Genomic DNA, 20,509 nt, shown 5'->3' with positions numbered 1-20,509 from the left:
GACAACTTTGTTATCATTGGTGTAGATTCGCTTCTTGCTATATATTTTATATTTATTTTCATGACTCATTAGTTTATCATAAGCCACAATCATTATAATTTTATAATTTGAATATTTATTTTTTTTTGAATGTTTTTGCAACCTTGGTCATTGATGAGTAAATTTATAATATTATTTTTTCTTTGTATACTTTTTCTTTTTATTGATTTGAAATTAGAGACTACTATAAGAATGTTGTAACTTGAATTAAAAAAGTTAATATTTTTTTTTCATCTAAATTCATTAAGCATTTGCCATTATACTATTTTTACCTTGCTATTATAATTTAGTTTCAGTTGCTATTGTAGAAATATTTTAGGAGAAAAAAAATATTCCATATTTATGTATTTGCACTATAACATAGTATTATAATTTTATAACAGAAGTTTAACGGGGTAAGACATCTGCTTTGTTTAGAGTAGTTCTATATACAATGGAATTTTCAGTTATTTGTTTTTGTATGTTTGAATGCAAATATTGTTTCTAGTTCTTCGAGCGATTATATTTTTTTCTATTCTGTAAAAATCATTTATTCCAGCAAGGATCGATCCTCTCATGAAATTATCACATTTCAACATTTGGGTTGTTATAACCTATATTTTACGCATGAGTAGTTCTGATAAAATTTGCAATTACATTTACTTCTAATATTACTTTTGACATATATCAATGTGATATATCAATGTGATATTTTGCAAGCTAAATGCTATTAAGTTCTACAATATTTTGGTCATGATTACTTTAAAAATCATTGGGAAACTGGTCAGTTTTGAAATGATAATTGTTTTTAGAAATTGTCTCATACTTTGTTTAAACTTTTTTAGAAAGAAGCCACATGTTTTGAATATGTTCATTTAAAACTTTTTAACAACTCTGGCAACATATATTTGTTCCACCTAACAGAAGTTCCACTGGAAACTTTGTTATAAACAATGTCATAATATCTGTTCCTATTGGAACAAATATTCTATACCATTTATTGCGTTAGGAACATTTACTGTAATATTTATTCCAGTGGAAATAATATTCCAGAATATTGTTTCCATTTGGAACTTATATTATGAAAGAATTTCTATTCCGTGACAACTCAACAAAGTCTGTTTAAAAAGTGTTTCTTCTCTCTTTAGCTGACATGTACAGAAGAACTTTACGAATCTTAAAGAGATCCTTTATTGTATCATTGAATGTCTCTTTCTTTTGACTTTGAAATCAGAATGTTGTTTTCTTTAAACAAAAAATTGTCACAATTCAACTTTTTAATGTCAGGAACAGCACAATTGCATGAGTTCAATATTTGGGGGATAAGCAATATGAAACACTAAAAAGAGGCTCATGTTACACATGTGTTTTGGGCTAAGGGTGCAATTTGAAGTTAAATGAAAGACAGCATGATAAAGGGTTATTTATATTGTCTTAATTATATTTATTTTAAAAAATCATCGGATTATTTCAGCTTGAGCCAAGTTTGCTATTTATTTATATATCAGTTCTTTTGCAAAAATAAACAGCAGTTTAACATGTGTTAGTCTTATTAGAATAATCAACTTTAATGGAAATATGTACAAAATAATTGGTTGAAATGTTTTACAGCAAAAAAGCATGATTGAATTGGAAATAAAGGTAGATTTTATTTTGTCTATTTATAGAATGGTGAATTCCAGTTTGAGAATGTGCAAGCTATAACATCAAAAGGTTTTAATATAGATCCACAAAGGGTAAGTAGAAAGTTAATGCCATATTATTTTTTCCAATGTCGCATACAAAACAGAATTGAAGTCTGTATCACCAAGTGGAAGCATAGAATAGGCAACAGCCAAAATATAAACTGAAATCTTGCTATCAATTTCATGACAAGTGAGAATATATAACATCATTAATAGATTTATCTCTGGAAATGTATTTTGTTTTTTATGCCTAGTCTTAAATAGGAGAGGCACCAAGGTTCCGGAAATGATCATATTTGCCAGTCTTGTCCTACACTAAAAGCTATATGTCCTAAACAAGTAATTGGGATTTAGGACAAAACTTATTTTTAACAGAAATAATTTCTGTCATTTCATTGACTCAATGTTCGAAATTGGAATTCTTAATCGCCATTTCAGTTGCACTTGTGATCACTTGTTTATAATCCCTTTCCTGTAATAAAACTGCCACTTCAGTGGCACTATGTTTCTCATTTCTGTATTCCTGTGTCGGTCCATCTATTTATTGGTTCCTTATCAGATTAAAGTTTTGCTTTATGATAATTTACAATACAGTTGTAATCATATCAACTTGAAAGTTACTACACTAGTTCATTATGATGTGAACTTAAAAAAAACATGTGACTCCTTACGGTTAAGACCCTTATTTTGTGATTCATAGAACATGGTAATGGGAAAACCATATAGACAAATATTCTTGTTTTATTCAGATATTCATTTAAACAGAATTTCTTAAGTTGCTTTAAACTACTTTTCACTGTTGTTTTGTGGATACTGTTTCATCATTTATTAATTTGATGATGAATATTTGATTAATGCATCAGATTATATCATAGGTTTACGAGTATACCAGGACTAAGAATGTTAAGGTAGCTGATTTTATTTAGTTTTTATTGGGTTTCACGAAAAATGTCACTAAATACTAGCATTTAAAAGGCATTGCACCCACTTCTAAGCAGTCTTATTTTATTTTTAAGCTGTATCAGGATTAAAAGTACACAATTATATTATGAATTTGTTTTGTAGAATTCCATACTGTTTTTTTGATGCACATGATATTTTGTAAATAGTGACTGTGTTATATATATTGATGTTTGTCAAAAAAAAAATGAAAGAATGTAAACACAATTTTGTTGGTACATGTGCACATGGGTACACGTTGGTTGAGTTTTTAGAAGATTAGTTCTATCAAGTATAGTACTAAAAAACGATTGATTGGCTTTGCACATGGTAATGGTTATATTTTGAGATTTCACATGTCTTTTTAGCTCACCTGGCCCAAAGGGCCAAGTGAGCTTGTCTCATTATTTTCGTCCTTCGTCTGTCATCGTCGTCGTCTGTTACCTTTTACAAAAATCTTCTCCTCTGAAACTACTGGGCAAAATTATACCAAACTTGGCCACAATCATTATTGGGATATCTAGTTTAAAAAAAATGTGTCCGGTGACCCGGCCAACCAACCAAGATGGCCACCATGGTTAAAAATAGAACCTAGGGGTAAAATGCAGTTTTTTGCTTATAACTCGAAAACCAAAGCATTTAGAGCAAATTTGACAAAGATATATTTGTCCTGAAATCTTCAGATGGATCGGACAACCGGTTGTTGTGCACCTGAATTGGAAATTTGAGGAAATTTTGCCGTTTTTTGTTAATATCTTGAATATTTTTATAGATAGAGATAAACTGTAAACAGCAATAATGTACAGCAAAGTAAGGCCTAAAATTAAGTCAACATGACTAAAATGGTCAATTGACCCCCTAAGGAGTTATTGTCCTTTATAGTCAATTTTTAACAATTCTCATAAAATTTGTAAATTTGTACTTACATTTTCCACTGAAACTACTGGGCCAAGTCATTGTTGTCATGAATCCATCTGCTTCCTTTGTTTAATAGTCACATAGACCAAGGTGAGCGACACAGGCTCTTTAGAGCCTCTAGTTTATTTTCACCATGGATTTGATGTGTATCGGGATATTTTTTTTTAGATTAGACAACTATTGACAGTTAAGAATACGTGTAAAAAATGGTTCTGTCAGCAAAGTCCCATGTATCATTTGACTATTCCTTAGAAATTAAAAAAAATGCATTGAACTGTTATGGAACTGAACTTATAAGTATACCAATTTCTTTCACAGAATAAAACATTTCTCATACCATTATTTTTTTAATAGAAATACATTTTGTTGTTTATTTAACAGGGTATGGTAGAGGCAGGAAACCTGAAACCAGTCACTGTCACCTGGTCTCCACCTCCAGGTCATGATGTATGTTTACAAATACTTCAGATAGTCACTGTGATTGTATTATATTAGGGTCATTAAGGCAACAAGCCCTCTTGATAATAGTTTGTAAATCAATTGCTGCCTTTTGAAAACAATAAAGAATGGCCTTTGGATAATTGTAATTCAAAATTAATGTAAAAGTTTTTCTGCATAAACATTTCAGCTGAACTGTAATTTTGTGTTCTGGTTAGACTCGCCATTTATTTTTAACTGGTAAATCTTGTTTACAGAGAAGTGTAGAAATATATATTTAAGGTGGTACCCAACACTTTCACTAAAATTAATTTGGCTCGTTTGATTTTCATAAAATTTTTACAAAGTATTTACTTTGACCCTTTGACAAAAATATAAAAATTTAAAAAATTTTGAACCAACCGTTTTGTCAGAAAAATTACACTCGTTATATAGCAATTTGACAAACACCAATTTTGATCATTGAAAAGCTTAATAGTCCTTTTACAACACAACGTAATTAAAACGTTTAGCTGACTTTACAGAGTTATCTCCCTGTAGCGTTAGGTACCACCTTAAAGGCTACTGTGGATTCATAATCATTTGCTTGATGCCAATTCTTCGTGGATTTTGTTTATAAATACAAAATGTTTAAGGAAAAATGAATTTCCAATAGATTTTTAAAATGAAAATTTTGCAAAACCATAAGTATTCACGAAAACACAATTTTTCTTCAATCCACAAAAATTGTTACAATGTATCAATGAAAAAAATTGATCCACAGTGGTTAACATTATTGTTTGTGCATATCTATATGGTGATGCTGTAAGTTTGTATTTAGGTTCAGTTTGATGATAAGGTAAGGTACCAGTAGAGCTGGACCGGTATACAGGCTACCTTAGTCTCATGTAGTTATATATAGATCTGGGTTTATAAAGAGCATGTTTAATGATATTATACATGTATATAATAATGGAATATTGTTGCTTTTTATTTGCTCATAAATTAATTGGTGGGAATACAATTAATTTGGAAAGGACTTTTTGATAATGTTCTATAATTAAAGTATTTGATTAAAAGGCTAGACTAGAGAATAATTTTTACAATATTTAGAAAATCATAACCTTTTGGTAACTGAAATTCTGTTGGTCCCAAAAACTATTCGTTTTTGTAAGTAAGTTATTATGATGTATAAACAACATTTTTTACATTGGATGAGCTGATATGTTAATTCATGTGTACATGCATGTATACATGAATGTATATCGTAAAAGAATCCTGCATGAATGCTTTACAACCCCTTAAATGAATTCACAGCAAAATATACTATGAATGTTCACGTAATTTAGTTCACATTAACGTTTATTACTAAATTTGACATGTGAATAATCCAAAGAAGAGTCAAGACAATACTGTACAGTACACCTTTATATTATTTGTCTGCTATTTGAGGATGTATCAAACATTGATGAATGTTTTGACTTCACAGAGAAAATGTCAGATACCATGAAATATAAAAAAAATAAAGACTTCAATAGGTCCAGTTCAGCAAGAACTTGTGTCAAGGGTTGCAAACTTGAAAGTAGCTAATAGGTCTACACATATAATTATATGAAATGCTGAGACAGCTCTTAGATGTTACTTTATATATCTTAATACTGAAAACTGGAGCTTGCTAGCTTTATATGAATTATAGTTCAAGATTATATGATTTTTGCATAAGGCAGGGATATGTTTAAGTAGCAATAACAAAATTTTTGAGCTAACATGAAAAATTTATACTAGAAATATTTAAATACAAAGGAAAAACTTAAGGATATAGAATATGGTGGTAGGGTATCATTCTTAGAATATTTCTTCATCTCTATCATGATTCTTTTATAGAGGGATGTTACCAGATTTATTTTTATTAAACATATGTGAATATGCCTATGAAGAAATTTGCCAGTGTTTGTACTGTAGGAATAAACAAATATTTATAAGCAATGTCTGGGTTTTTTTTTTTTTTTTTTTTTGGGGGGGGGGGGGGGGGGGGTTCCGGCATGCCCAAACATTTGAGGAATACAATGAACAAATTTTCATGGGAACATTGAAATTAAACTTTATAAATCTTAATCCCATGTACTATTATAAATAGATATTACATCTTTTCTAGCATTTTTTTCTGAAAATTCTGCACAGTATAAAATTTACAAAATATTTCACACTTTATTTGCAGCCAAATGAGCCAGTTGAAGCCAGTATTATCTTAACCTTGAAAGGAGACATTACAGAACAAGTCAAGGTCATGTTGAGGGCATATGTTGTTTCAGATGTGGAGGATAAAACTGACAAAACAGAATCAACAGAAAATACACAGACATAAATTATATAGACACATAAATTTTAAAATTCTAAAATATGAAATCTAGCTCTAATTTGAAAGAGAATTATGGTTGCATTCTGTTGATTTGAAATTGTATAAACATAACTTATCCAGGGTTTTAATTTGATTCCAACGCTACACTTTATACAATCAAAAGTTATATCAACAAAATAGACAATTATAGCACTTATTCTCTCTAAACACTATAAGAATAAAAAATAACCTGAAAGAATATTTTGAAAGTCTGCTCAAAACTGATATTGCTTGTCAGAAGTAAAACAAGTTTTCATTTCCTTTAAGACATTTATTAAAATTTAAAAAACATCTGGTGAAATAAAAGTAAAATATAGAAGATAATTGTTTTTTACAAAATCAGATGTTCTTGAAACTATATTGCTTTGATTTAGATGGAATTATGCAAAAATATCAAATGTTCCAATTTCATTGTTTACTTAAAATTTAATCCACTTTTGAATTCCTAAATTAAGAAATCAGTAGATATTGTACATTTCTTTTGTTGTTTTGAATATTTGCTTATTATGAAGAGAATTATTTATTTATTTATTATGTAAATATCACAATATTTTAAAAACGAAGAAAACAAACTTAGATATGCATATTTATATTTGTTAAAGACTACTTTTACATTCTTTTTATTTGGATTGACTGTGATATTAATGACTGTCCATTTTTTAATAAATTGTTACGATCTTACACTTGTGTTATTTTTCTTTTATGCAATATATTTTATTCCTCAGAACTCATAGATGTGAACTTTTGAATTATATGCAAATCATGATTTTCACTTGATTTCATGTTTCACAGAACATGGAAATGTTTTTAAATTGTGTGCCAAATTATGATGTGAACTTTATGCCCAAAAAGGCTTATACATTTGTAGCTGGGGTAAAATCAGTTATAAAAATGGCAGTGATTACACCACAAACTTTGCTCTGAGTACAGACCAATATTGATACCTCAAAAAGTTTAAGGACATGGCTGAACTTAGGATACTCCTTTAAAATGCTGTAATGACTGACTGTGGATTACTTATTATTCATGAGATACCAAATTTTGTGGATTTCATAAGGATAGGAGAACCACAAATTTTCAACTATTTGCAAATTAGGAATTTTTAGTTGATAAATAGTCAATTGATTTTGGGCAAGACTTGGAAGGTATTTTGAATTCATAATACTCCAAATCCATTGAAATCAAACTATTTTTAATGAAAATTATGTTGAAAAACATAACACATCTTAAATACTAATTCTTCCAAGTCTTGCCTAATCAGTAAAGACTCTATTTATCTTCTAATAATTCCTAGTTTCTGCACATATTTTAGACTTTTTACGATTTCCCTAAATTTCACAGTATTGTCCTCAAAATTAGAAATTTTTCTTGCATTTACAGTATGATGGTATAAATCCTAAGACTGGTTCAGTTGATATTAAGGACCCCCTTTCTGCACAAATCCCAGTTTTGTTTTAGAATCTTTGACATTGACATTTTAAGATCCAATTTGGATATTTCTTAACATGTGACTTTATATCATATTGTGGTCTGATCCTGAATACATGTCTTGGATAAACACCAAAATTTATATAACATCAAAAGTTGTTTGTTTGTCTCATTTGTTGTGACCTGATGCAAGCAAACAACTTAGAATTGAGTAGTTCTAATGATAATTCTCTACACAATAATTGTTCATTCTATTTTGTATAAACCACTCTTTTTGAATTATTTCACATCTCGTCATACTGGAACCTTTAATAGCAACTCTACGATATGGGTTTTGTTCATTGTGTAAAACAATATGGTGACTTGCAATCGGTAAAATACTCATTTTGAAATCATACAATTTCTCTTATTTTATATTATATTCAAATTCAGTTTGTTTCAAAATAATCTTATAGTATTCATGACCTATTTCATTCAAGTGTTGACTCTCACAAGCTAACAATTAAAATCAGGCCAGAAATGCTTCTTTTTCCAATATGTCATAGTTTAATGTCTCAACAAATAACATTTCATGTAAGCAAAGTCATTTTACTATTCCATTTGCCATGAATTGGCAATTGTCTAACACAAAAAAAACTTTCCATTAACTCCAAATTAACTTTAAATAAGTCAGGATTAATGTAACAATACATACCTTCTCCTTTTGTACATTTAACCTTATGTTGTGCTGTTACACCACTGTCCCAGTTTAAACTGGACACTATCTTTATATACTGATACCCAGTCAGAAACCTGGGATTCAGAGGCTGTCATTGATTCATTTCTCATATGTATTTTTCCTAAATTGTATTTTTGTAAATTATGCTGTTACTTTTCTTGTTTGATTGTTTCACATTTTTCATATCTAGGCCATTAAAGCTGAAAATACAGTGTTTTGTTTACCCAATCATCAATGCAGGCTCAACAATGACATGTAATTGATTATATCCAAATCATTAGAACTCTGGTTGAAAATTGGCTCATTGGCAATTATACCACAGCTCCTTATTAAGATAAACCAATCCCACTCCTTATAATAGAGACACCACCAGCAGATATCCATAGAAATAAATACTGCAGATACAGATGTGTTCTTAAAATGTTCTACTAATATTAAATATCTAAACTGTATTGATTTGCAATATCTGGATCATTAAATAAGATAAATTTAAGATGTTACAATGATCAACCTTTAATAAGAATGTACAAAATGCAATCAATCCTAACATGTATAATTTGTTTACAATTTATATAGAAACCCTCGATTACAAAAGCCTACAAATACAAATACAAAACCCTAGGTATACAATAGGCAAAAGCAAGGGATGTTTAATTTGAATTTCTAACTTAACAATTGTTATTAACAAACAAGGCTATAAGCAAATATAATTCTTCTTGAAAACAGTAAAAAACAATAAAATCTCACATTTTTGTGATTGTTACATGTACAATGTATAACAATATTAGCACACACCTGTACTGTGAGGGTACCCAGTTTGCACCTATTTTTATGCCCCACCTACGATAGTAGAGGGGCATTATGTTTTCTGGTCTGTGCGTCCGTTCGTCCGTCCGTCTGTCCGGCTCCAGGTTAAAGTTTTTGGTCAAGGTAGTTTTTGATGAAGTTGAAGTCCAATCGACTTCAAACTTTGTACACATGTTCCCTATGATATGATCTTTCTAATTTTAATGCCAAATTAGAGTTTTTACCCCAATTTCACGGTCCACTGAACATGGAAAATGATAGTGCGAATGGGGCATTCGTGTACTGAGGACACATTCTTGTTGTACCAAAATTGCCCTCAACAGCCATATGTCACACTGAACAACATTCTGATTTATACAAACATGTAAAATGGTTTAAAAGATACTTCAAACTAATTTCATTAAAATTTGAGATAGTATTAATAACCTTCAGGTTATGATCCTCCAAGTTAAACACATCTGTTGGTAAAATTGCAGAAGTGCCCATGCATAGGCAGCTTGTGATATTTATGAATTGGTTAAACAAGAAAATAATTTCTCCCATCAAGTTTATAAAGACTATAAAGGCTGTTGATAATGTATGAATAGATTTTCCAAAATTTCCGTCTACATATTATTTCTGTAACCTTGATCCAAGACTCTATAACCTAGGATTTGTCCAACAGACATTTTCCAGATAATTTTATCGAAAGTCGAAATTACAGTTCATTAGACAACATTCGAACAAAAAAATGTCTTTCCCATCTTAGTCTTTAACGATATTGCTACGAGATGGGCCTTTGACAAAAAAAAGATAATTGATGTTTCGTGATTTTATGGGGCATTATCAAAGTAAAGTTCGAATATATAGTTAAAAATGTAACGTATAGAAACCATCTTCACAATATCTGCTGTGAAATTGTTCAATCATGTTCTTGGACCTACTGATCCCCTAAATATATAAGGAACTCCGTCATCCCATGCGTCATTATCCCAACAAATTTGGTTAAATTTGAAAGAAAAATATGAAGAAAAATATGGACATTCCAAGGTAAATTTAAAAAGGAAAGTCCATAAAAAAACCTGAAAAAAAAATCAAATATAGGACTGTCAAACAACGGAAAGAATGGAAAACATATTTCTGACTTGGTACAGGCGTTTCCCGACGGAAATAGTTGGTTTAACCAGGTTTTGTAGCTAGACAAACCTCTCACATGTATGAACATTATTTATAGTTCCGTTATATAAACAAAATTAATGAATATGACAATAATTGGGATCTAGCAGCAAAAACATACACCACAGCCATCAACACTACTGAATAAAGAATACAAATAACATACAAATAAATTTAAAAAAGAAGCCAACAAAAATGTTGTTGTGGTTAATAAATGTGACAAAAAGCCAACACAAAAAAACTTGTTTTCTATCAAGTATATTATATGTAAAATATAAATACAATTGGGGAAAAAAAAGTAAATAAGGTTATAACTACTTATGTCCTAATCTGACTTCGGGACCCACCTACACATGGAACGCACAAAGCGCCAAATACTCAAAACTGGATGCATAAATACCGAGTCCCGTCAAGAGTCGTACAAGCAAAAGGAAAGTAAGACAGATAAAAGGACACTGTAAAGTAAATAAAAAATTTGGACAAAGAATGTAAAACTTAAGACCATCTTGTAATATTTGTGAAGTAGTCATTGAATATTAATCTATGTGGTCTGGTCTTACTATTTTCTGGTGATTTTTTTAATAAAAAGGACGCAAAACATTGGCTTATCATTTTGTTTCTCAGTCACAGATGATGTTTCATATAATTATACTTTGAGTTCTTGGTAAAACCTGCTAGTGCTTGAATATAGTTTTATTTGAGAAATGTATTACCCATACGCGGATCAATTCGGTATATTGCTTCTAAATGTCTAATGAGGGAAATCGTCTTGGGTAACATATCGAAAACCTAATTTTCTCAAATTTTCAGTTCGTTTAATCTTAAGCTTTTACTTATTGAACCAAAATTTTTTGGTACTCCCTCGTCTACTATGAAATACATTTGATTTGACAATGCTTGGGCTTCACATTTTTTTAACAAAATTTATACACCCGAACAACCCAGCGTCCAAAAACTACGACGTTGTTTTTTTATATCAAATTTCACAGGTATTCCTTTAGGATGTTGACAAACTGTTGTAACCTCATCTTGCTAGCATATTACCAAATAGTTAAAATAAACAATGCGGTATAAAATACTATTGCTACGACGAACAATTTAAAACCTTAGCTAATGTTTGAACGTACATGTTCTTATATTACAAATTTAACTTCATTATATAAAATTTATGCATTTACAAACAATGTGTCTCTTATGTATAATGCATATCTAAATGTATAAGAAATTAAAATGTGTATTAAAAGTAGTATTCTATACATATGTAAAGCTATGCCTATCATTATTGAAAACTATTATCGCAAGTGCTTTTAACTGGTTTGCATCTGCCAATGATATGAAATCCATTTAAAGTGTTATTTTGACAGCATTGATCTTCTACAAAAACGGATAAATCATAACTTTAACCCGTAATGCAATTGGGTATTTTGGTATACATATATACGAAAGATTGGTATACTTGTTAAATGATTGTCCAATCGTTGTGCGGTCATATCATTCCGTGGTTTTACAACTCAACTCAGTTTGTCGTTTCATGGATAGCGGTTTCAATTATTTTACACCGGCTTAATGTTGTGACTTATGAGTAAAGTCTTCAACAATAGATATAGATTTCAAAGCTATTCTCCGAGGTGGTGTATACATAATGAAACTACCAGTGAATTTCCAGTACCTCTAGTCCTTTAGATTTTAAATTGTAATTTTTTTTTAATTTTTAAAAAATAAACTTAAATTCTGACAAATAGAGGTTGTTATCTGTCACCTTAACTCAGATTAACTGCTTACTATACTTTATTTGGCCGATTCTCATATGTATGGCCCTAAGCAATCACTGAAAATTATTTGTTTGTTGAAATGTACGCTGAGGGTTGGTTTTATATCTTTTGGTGGAATTTACTACGCAGTAAAATCATAATTAACAAGGTTATATTTTAAACATTGGTTATTCTCAATACGTATCCTTCGACAGATGGACGAGAAGACTAACAAATTGACAGACGAAAAGCAGCATACCTCTCTGTCAGAGCGGAGGAGATAGAAACATGCAAAAAAAATTCATGTGTTACAGTTAAGCAAATATATTACACGTCTTTGTATTGTGAAAAGTTAATTCGTCTAGTAATTATGTTTTGCGTTCAATTTCTATCAAACAGGAATGCTCTTCCGTTAGAAAAGTTACAAACAAGTAAGCATTGCCCCTGTTTGTCGTAATGAACTCCAGTTGGTAAAACCAGACCGTTTGAATTTGTCAAAAGATTTTCTGCACTTTTTCCATCATAACGCACTATCATGTTGGTTCCAGCATCTGCAACGAAGACATTTCCGTCCTCATCTGTCGTTATTTGTTTCGGAATCTTCATTTTGTAAATCCATTGAAATACACCGTTTATATCATAGCAGAATACTGAATCATCGGCTGAAAATAGTAACTTTTCTCTGTTGGCGGTCAGGTAGTAAACTTCCAACGCTGGCAAATCACAGAAGATAGAATGGCTGTTAAGATCGCAGTTTCCTGTTTTGTCTAGACTTATCTTCTCAATGTAGTTTTCACTAATAGCAAACAACATTCCATCAACACTTGATATACCATAGCATGGAGCTGAAACTTTGATCTTTTGGCATGTGGCACCATTTTCTATATCAATTATGTGAACGAATTTTTCGAAAGGATAAGAAACCCCAACTGTATAATTCTCAATCTTAGTTATCCCCCATGGGAAACACTTCAAGCTCTGGAATCGAGTTGAATCATCTTCTATGTTCTTTATTATCAATCGATTATTCAAGTTATCGACAAGAACAATTAGTTTTCCAATCATAACACAATCCTGTATATTTACCGACAAATGTTTGAAACGAAGCACTTCCTTCCGAATGGTGAAAGAACAAGAAGCACTGGATTCAATTGCTTAAAAATCAAATGTATGAGATTATTGTTTTTAAAATATCATTGCACTAAGTGATTGAAAGGTTAAAAAATACAATTAAAACAGGATGATTCATAAAAACCTTTACGTAATTGTTGGGATTAAACATTAAAATTGAATGAAATGCCAATTTTGTCAGTTAATCTTTTAGAATGAAGAATTTATCCAAACATTACTGTATTTTTGCATTTTCTGTAAATTGTAAGTTGTTTAACGTAGCTAATTACACACTATCAGAAATTGTTTTTGGATGCTACAATTACCTTTTGTGCTAATTGGCAATTTCAGGTGGATATCAGATTCATTATAATCTTCTTCCGAGGATGTTTTCTTTGTAATGAAATTAACAGTTGCTGTACAAATTTCATTTTCTTCAGTAATTCTGGACGTGAACAACCTAAGACTTAATTTCAATTCTCCAGTGTTGTTACTGCCATGTTCACCATCTAGAAGAAATCAATGGGAAGTAAACGTATCCTGTCTTGCAGTCAGACTATGTCTTACAAAATTACACAATTTTTGATAAGAAATACGAAATAGAAATGTAAAGAGAGGTTCTTAAATGAAGAAACAATACAAGAACAGCTACCAGCACCAGCCTTTAAGTTTTCTATGATGTGCTTTGTATACTGTTATTTGTCTTTTGATCGTTCCTAGTTGTTATTTCTTGCTCTCTCTCTGAGATATAAGAAACTTTAAAATTGTTTCTTGTGTACTATTATTTATCTGTTTGCCTTTTTCTTTTTAGCCATGGCGTTTTCAGTTTATTTTTTATCTATGATTTTGAATGTCTCTCTGGTGTCTTTCGCCCCTCTTTTAAAAAGTATGCAAAACATATTTAAAACAGATGGAAATAAATAAGTCAAGACATGGACTATTTTCTATAAGACTGTTATCAAAGGGAATACAGAGAATACAATTTTTATGGTCACCCGCCGTATTCAATCAATTTTGAATTTTGTCAGACCACCAAGACGTCAACAAAGAACTATGTAGTTAAACAACATAAAAAGTTTACTATTTTCATTTTTCGAAGTAATTGGTAGAACATAATATATATTTTTCACGAGTACAACATTTGCTTATGATATTTGCTATATCGTTGAATATTAATACCGTTTTGGGTACACTCAGGAAAGACTAACACATCTACACATGTTGTTTTCACAGTTGCACACTGCAAATGAGACCTGTATGCAAGTAAAAGCCGCTTTAAAAGCATCTTAATTGCTGCTAAAACCAAATCTTCCATTCCATTTGTATGCTGTTCAACAGCAAATACAATGCATCCATCCTTTTTTCCTTTAAGGAATGCACCATTTATTTCACTGCATGTACTCTTAAGGTACTTGGCGATTTCCTCTGTTTCTGAATTATCTATTCCTACTATCTTGGCTTTCAGGTTTAGGCTCATTGATTCAAAATCTTCAATGGGAAATTTATACATTTGATAAATAATTCGATTTTGTTTTATTATTCAACCATGATAAACTGGACCATAAAATTGTTTTCCAATAGCGACATTTCAAGTCTCAAAGGAGTAGGTTCATTAAGACCCCTTTTTGGCCCCAAAATATAGCAGTTTTAGAAAATTGTGAATATGTAATCGTTAAGATATTTATTGAAAAGTAGAATGCTTCTGCTACATGAATATGGACTGTTTGTTTTACAATAAAATGCACATATATCGAGTACTAGCATCATTAAGTCATGCTAAATTACTGAAATCTTCACAATTTTAGCATTTTTGTTAAATTTAAGACGGTTTCCGTCTTAAATGAAAGTGACCGCATTCGTGTTCATCCATAATATTGAAATGTAAGTTGTATTTGATGATAATACATAATATATATAAAGGCTGAGTATGAACACGGATGCGGCCACTTTCATTTTTGACAAAAACCATCTGAAAAGTGACGGTTTTTGGCATATTTGATAGATTTTTCATATTCAAGCTTGAATCGGAGCGTTTTTAATGACTTAATCAGTTAAAATCTTTCACATAAACTTATTGAATCAATTGAAATAGACACTTTTAAAAGTGTTTAAAAAGTGTCTAAAATCTTTCATTAAATGAACTTGAAAATTGAGGCCGAAATCAGCCCTTAACGGACCTACTCCTTTGTATGAAAGAAACATCAAAGCTTTATAATTTACCAAGAACATAATACATATGCATTTTTACCATTAGATACTGATAAATAGTTTTATTAATATGCAGAAAAAAATCAAAACAAATGTTATTATTATGTAATATGAAACGAAACAACTTAAGGATGTTATGGAATACTTTTAGAAAGAAAAACTATATGAAAGCTTAGTTAGGACAATTTTATAGCAATTCAAAATAAACAGTTCCTCTTCAGCATGGAAATGACTATAATATAACTATACAAACTGATAAACTAATTTTGTCACAACATCATTAAAGTGGAGTTAAAGTCTTATAGGATTGTAAGTATATTTTATTTTATCACCTTGCACTTTCACATTTTGACTGAACAATTTGTTCAATATTCTGACCAGTTGAACAATTTGGTTTAATAAAACAAATTGCAATTTGGTCAAAATTTTGAATGAGTTGCAATTGGTGGAGAGCAACACTAACAGTCAAGTCACTGTAATATAAGAAAGTTTTATCATATTTTGATGCTTTTTTGTGTAAAATTTACCATGCTGTCAATTTTGTATTTTTGTGATTTTTCTCAGTTTTAGGAACAAAATGTATATTATTTCAACTTTTTTGTTATAAATGATTGAAAAAATACATATCTAAGAAATTTGAAAAGACCAAAATGATATGGGATGTACATGATTCTTGTAAAATAATTTTTTGTATCCCTAACCCATTTTCTCAAAATTTTGGCTAAAAATACTGATTTGATTGGTCGTAAAATTTGAAAACTGGATTACTCAAAAACCAATCATTGTAAATACACAATTTTTTTCACAGAGTTATGTTTAATGATAATATTTTTAAAATTCATTGATATTTTCCACTTGTAACACATGTTTTGGAAATAATTCAAGAACGAGATTTCAACGAGACTGAACGAGATTGAAAAGTCAGAAGAATACATCCTTAATAAAGAAAGTTTAACAATGCAGATCAAAATGATTTAACTATAGTACATCATGCAATTCATTTGTCGTCGATCATGTGATTATTTTGCGCCTCTGTTTGCATTAATATCAGATGCGACGTAAACACTAACACAAGTTGTGTCGTATCTTATTCAAGTAGATAGATCTTAAAATATTTTTATCCCTTTTTAAGAAAAAAGCGTGTGGTTATAACTTACCTGCTAGTATAACCTTGGCATAAAACTGTTTACCACAGTAAAACCTGATGTTCACGTTGGTCGTCTTTGTGACCATTTTACCTGCAGAGATATAGTTATACAGTACATAAAAAACATGAAAAACATACAAAATTATCTAGCTGAATATGAATAACGAATTGGTGATTATAATGTTACTCATATTTATTCATACGCTTTTCATAAAATTAAATCTTGTATTATAAGGAAGCCTATAATTAATAGCATGTAAGGCATACCAATATGAACTAATGAAGTAAAGCTTACAAAACAACAATATCTCTATTTGGTTACTCGACCAATTTTTAAAATATAACGGATTAGAATACGGAGGTTGAGCAAACTATTAACCAGGTTTGACCCATCATTTTTCTTCAGAAAATGCCTGCAAAAAGACAGGAATAATACATTTGTTTTCAATAGTTCAATTGGTTGATAAAGTTTTATCTTGTCAGTTTTTACGGACTGCAGCTTTTTGAATTTGAATTCGAGTTTATTAGTTTGTAATTATTTAAACTTAATGTTTCCTCTATGAACGTACCTTATTTAGTTTTATTAAATGACTTTGAACATTGGAATATTCATATGCGTAAGAAATACACACAAATTGAACAAAAGACAATGATAAGAAAGTATCAAATAATTCGGTGACTGAAGTAATTTGTAAAAAAACATATCTAAAACTATGAAATCATTTTTTGGGGGGGCGGTGTTAACTACTCCTTTTTTTCTTTTTTTTTTCACATTTATTGCATACAAACTTATTATTGTGTACCAAAAGACGATTTGAGGTTAAATTTATTGTATATATAATTGTTTCAGAGATGGGTGATTAATTTATTCGAAAAAAGTCTAGAATGTAAAAAGTGATCTTTTATGGCTTTATACTATGTTAAATAAAAAAAAAAGCTGGACGATTCCATGGGGTTTTATAATGGATGAAATAAGACTCAGTTCTAATGAATAAAGAACACCAGAGACAGTAGAGGCCAAAAAGAATTTAAACATTTTGTCAAGACACAAATTTATAATATATAAATCAAATACTTACACTGTAAAGCCTCAATTTCTAGTCCTCTCTTCACGTATTCATCCTCTAAATCTTGAGTCAAGTATTTCTGTGATAGCTGAACAATTTTCTTCTTATGGGAATTTTGTGGACTGGTTTGAAAAGCATTGTCCAAACGTTCAACAACTTTCAATATTCGCAGCATTAGGTCATTTTCTTCTAATTCTGCTGTCTCTGCTTCTGTTCGTTGAAAAATGTGATTTGTGATCAATCTTATGACCTGGATGTCAGAGGCCAATTGCATTTGGGCAGCATGTTCCATTATCTTTGTGAATAATTCGATAGCAATATACGACATTCTTGCATAACGTTTCCTGTTCAGCGTTTTCAACGTGTCCGATGCTGTAATTGGCAGCTTTACGCAGATGTTCATTCTATTTGATGTTTCATTTCTTTCCACAAATTTTAGAGTTGCCTCCAAAACATTTCTATCAACTAAAATTCCAACCATGTTCAGTTCAAGATTAAACTTGAATGAATTGTCATTTTGGTCATCTACAAAATATGTTTAAAACTGACAATAAATTAATACCTTTGTTTTCGTTCAAATGGTGGATTTACAAAAGGATCAGAACAATACTTTGATTCCACGATAGCTTTAAAAGCATTGATAGATAATTGAATTTGAAATTCTAAGACTATTTTGATTTTGTAACATGGACTCAAGTAAAGTATAACTAGGAAGCTACTTTGCATGTGTATGTTGCAAACTTGAAAAAACATTACAAAGATTATCAGATGAGAAATGGTTAGTTTTTAGTAACACATATGGTTTTGTACGTGTTTATCAACGGAATAGCATCGAATTCTAAAAGAGAATAGAAAATACTATATGAAATGCTTCTGAACTTTAATTGCATGATCATCATTAGAAAAAGGTTACTGGTAAGGTATACCTGTATTTGTACTGGACAGGTAAAGTAAGACATTTATATTTGTGGGATTATCTGTTGGCAACGGCAAATGAGATCTGTATGAAAATGTGTTGAAAAATTGACTAATGAACATTTTGACAGCTTGTAACTGCAAATCTTCTCTTGTAACATAATTCAGTTGTGCGGTGAATGCTTCTTCTTTACCCTTCAAGAATGGTTCATTCATCTTATGGCAATTTTCCTTAATGTACTGGGCTAATGCCTTAGCTTTTGCCTCTTCTAATCCTACTATCTTTCCGGTTATGTTGATATTTTCCGATTGCATCCCTACACGACAAAATAGATTAAGTTAATAAAAATTATAGGTTCCACATCTATAATAATATCTATCAAGCATTGATTTAATTGTAAAAAAAGTGATTAAATCGATTTTTCCCTCGCCATAAGCCTTTTTTCAGGGGATGGATCTTTAAGAGCATTTTAACTGTAGTCATACAGAAACCCCGGAGAAGTCATGTACCAATAGGACACACACACAAAAAAAAAACACCAGAAGGCGAACAGTAATGGTTGAGAAGATGAACAACAGTTCACAAGACATCACGCAGAAAACTAGAGATTGATGGCCCTTCTCACTGGTGACATCAATCGATCGATCAACATATAGACAGTAAGATGTATTTTGTATTTTGTAGGGTTGTATATATGTAACTATGAGTTTATTTATCTAAAAGAGTATTGAAAAGCCAAGGGAAAGTAGAGTATGTGGACAATGCATATTTTTTTGTGTATATAAATGTACCTGGAAGTTGTTGGTAAATCGAAAACTGGCTGCCACAATATAGCCGTATATTAACATTATTTCCATGTTGTGACGTTTTACCTGTAAAATAAAATTAAAGACTAAATCAAAGTAAAACAATAATGGATTTAACTGTCTTAGACTCTGTAGGGGGCGAATTAAAAAGAAAAAGTATGGCTCTCGAAAGATATTTTCAGAGTTTTTTTTTGGTGTAAGTAAACATAATGTTGAATTAAATACATATCATTCTGTATAAAGAGACTATAAAAAGCTGGTGGGAATTAGGGAAAATATAAATCAAATTCTTAAATCTTCATTTACAATAATATAAGTACCATAAAGCATATGGGTTAATATAAGAATGAATGCATGCTAAATTTAGTTGGTAGTTTAACTTGGTTAATCATCGACAATCAGTTGAAAATTCACGCTATATATTAAAAGCAGAATAAACACTTGAAACAAAAAATATCTTTCTATCCCACATGCAATAGCATTAACAGGAACAATACATTTAGTATAATGAATATTAACCAAAAGTTTTGAAAGCACAGTAAATATTTTGCAGTAAACTATAACTAAGCTGAATGATTTATCACGGAAAATTTTCTAACGGCAAATCAGGCTTTCTCACTTCTACTCATATGATAAGTTTCAAGACAATAATTTTGCAAAATACCTAATAATAACAGACCACAAAAGACTTATATTCTTTTATCCCATTTCTGTTTTTAGAATTTTAATTTGTCGTTGCAGTTGAAGTTCAATGTGAATCGAACCTGTGTTTGAGTTCCTTACTTTTACTGTATTGGTGGACATATATTGTCTTACACTGAATATACAATAGAAAATAATTTTTGTTTCATATCAAAATGCAACTAAACACGCCAAAGAATCAAAACAAACAGTTATGTCTGAGATGATATAGATTTCCATACATAGAATATCTTTGAGCAAAATAATTCGATACAAATAAAAGTACTAAAACCTTAAAAAAAAACGTTTTAAGGTTATGCGTTTGTAAATATGACTATTA

The 20,509-nt window shown here is 30.3% G+C and overlaps 2 protein-coding genes across 6 annotated transcripts in view; one reads left to right on the top strand and one right to left on the bottom strand.

The window, feature by feature from the left end:
- The window catches only part of LOC143056987 (cilia- and flagella-associated protein 74-like), a 43,420-nt gene extending 36,364 nt beyond the window's left edge, over nt 1–7,056 (top strand). For 3 of the 5 annotated variants that reach the window (XM_076230205.1, XM_076230206.1, XM_076230204.1), the window contains 4 exons: nt 1,686–1,754; nt 3,942–4,007; nt 4,819–4,836; nt 6,196–7,056. In XM_076230205.1, coding sequence (XP_076086320.1) covers nt 1,686–1,754; nt 3,942–4,007; nt 4,819–4,836; nt 6,196–6,342 — 300 coding nt within the window. In that variant the 3' untranslated portion in view covers nt 6,343–7,056. The remainder of the gene's footprint in view (nt 1–1,685; nt 1,755–3,941; nt 4,008–4,818; nt 4,837–6,195) is intronic. The other 2 variants (XM_076230209.1, XM_076230208.1) reach the window with 1 other exon arrangement.
- Nucleotides 7,057–9,009: 1,953 nt separating this feature from the next.
- The window catches only part of LOC143055883 (uncharacterized), a 37,387-nt gene continuing 25,887 nt past the window's right edge, over nt 9,010–20,509 (bottom strand). The window contains exons 9-15 of the mRNA XM_076228933.1: nt 19,474–19,554; nt 18,693–18,998; nt 17,779–18,291; nt 16,710–16,790; nt 14,524–14,832; nt 13,671–13,853; nt 9,010–13,388 (exon numbers count right to left, since the gene is read on the bottom strand). Of these exons, the coding sequence (XP_076085048.1) occupies nt 12,616–13,388; nt 13,671–13,853; nt 14,524–14,832; nt 16,710–16,790; nt 17,779–18,291; nt 18,693–18,998; nt 19,474–19,554 (2,246 nt within the window). The 3' untranslated portion in view covers nt 9,010–12,615. The remainder of the gene's footprint in view (nt 13,389–13,670; nt 13,854–14,523; nt 14,833–16,709; nt 16,791–17,778; nt 18,292–18,692; nt 18,999–19,473; nt 19,555–20,509) is intronic.

This window comes from Mytilus galloprovincialis, chromosome 13 (genome assembly GCF_965363235.1).
Source record: "Mytilus galloprovincialis chromosome 13, xbMytGall1.hap1.1, whole genome shotgun sequence".
Classification (NCBI taxonomy): Eukaryota; Metazoa; Mollusca; class Bivalvia; order Mytilida; family Mytilidae; genus Mytilus; species Mytilus galloprovincialis.
Note: the sequence above shows the minus strand (reverse complement) of the source record. Positions and strands in the feature narration are given on the sequence as shown.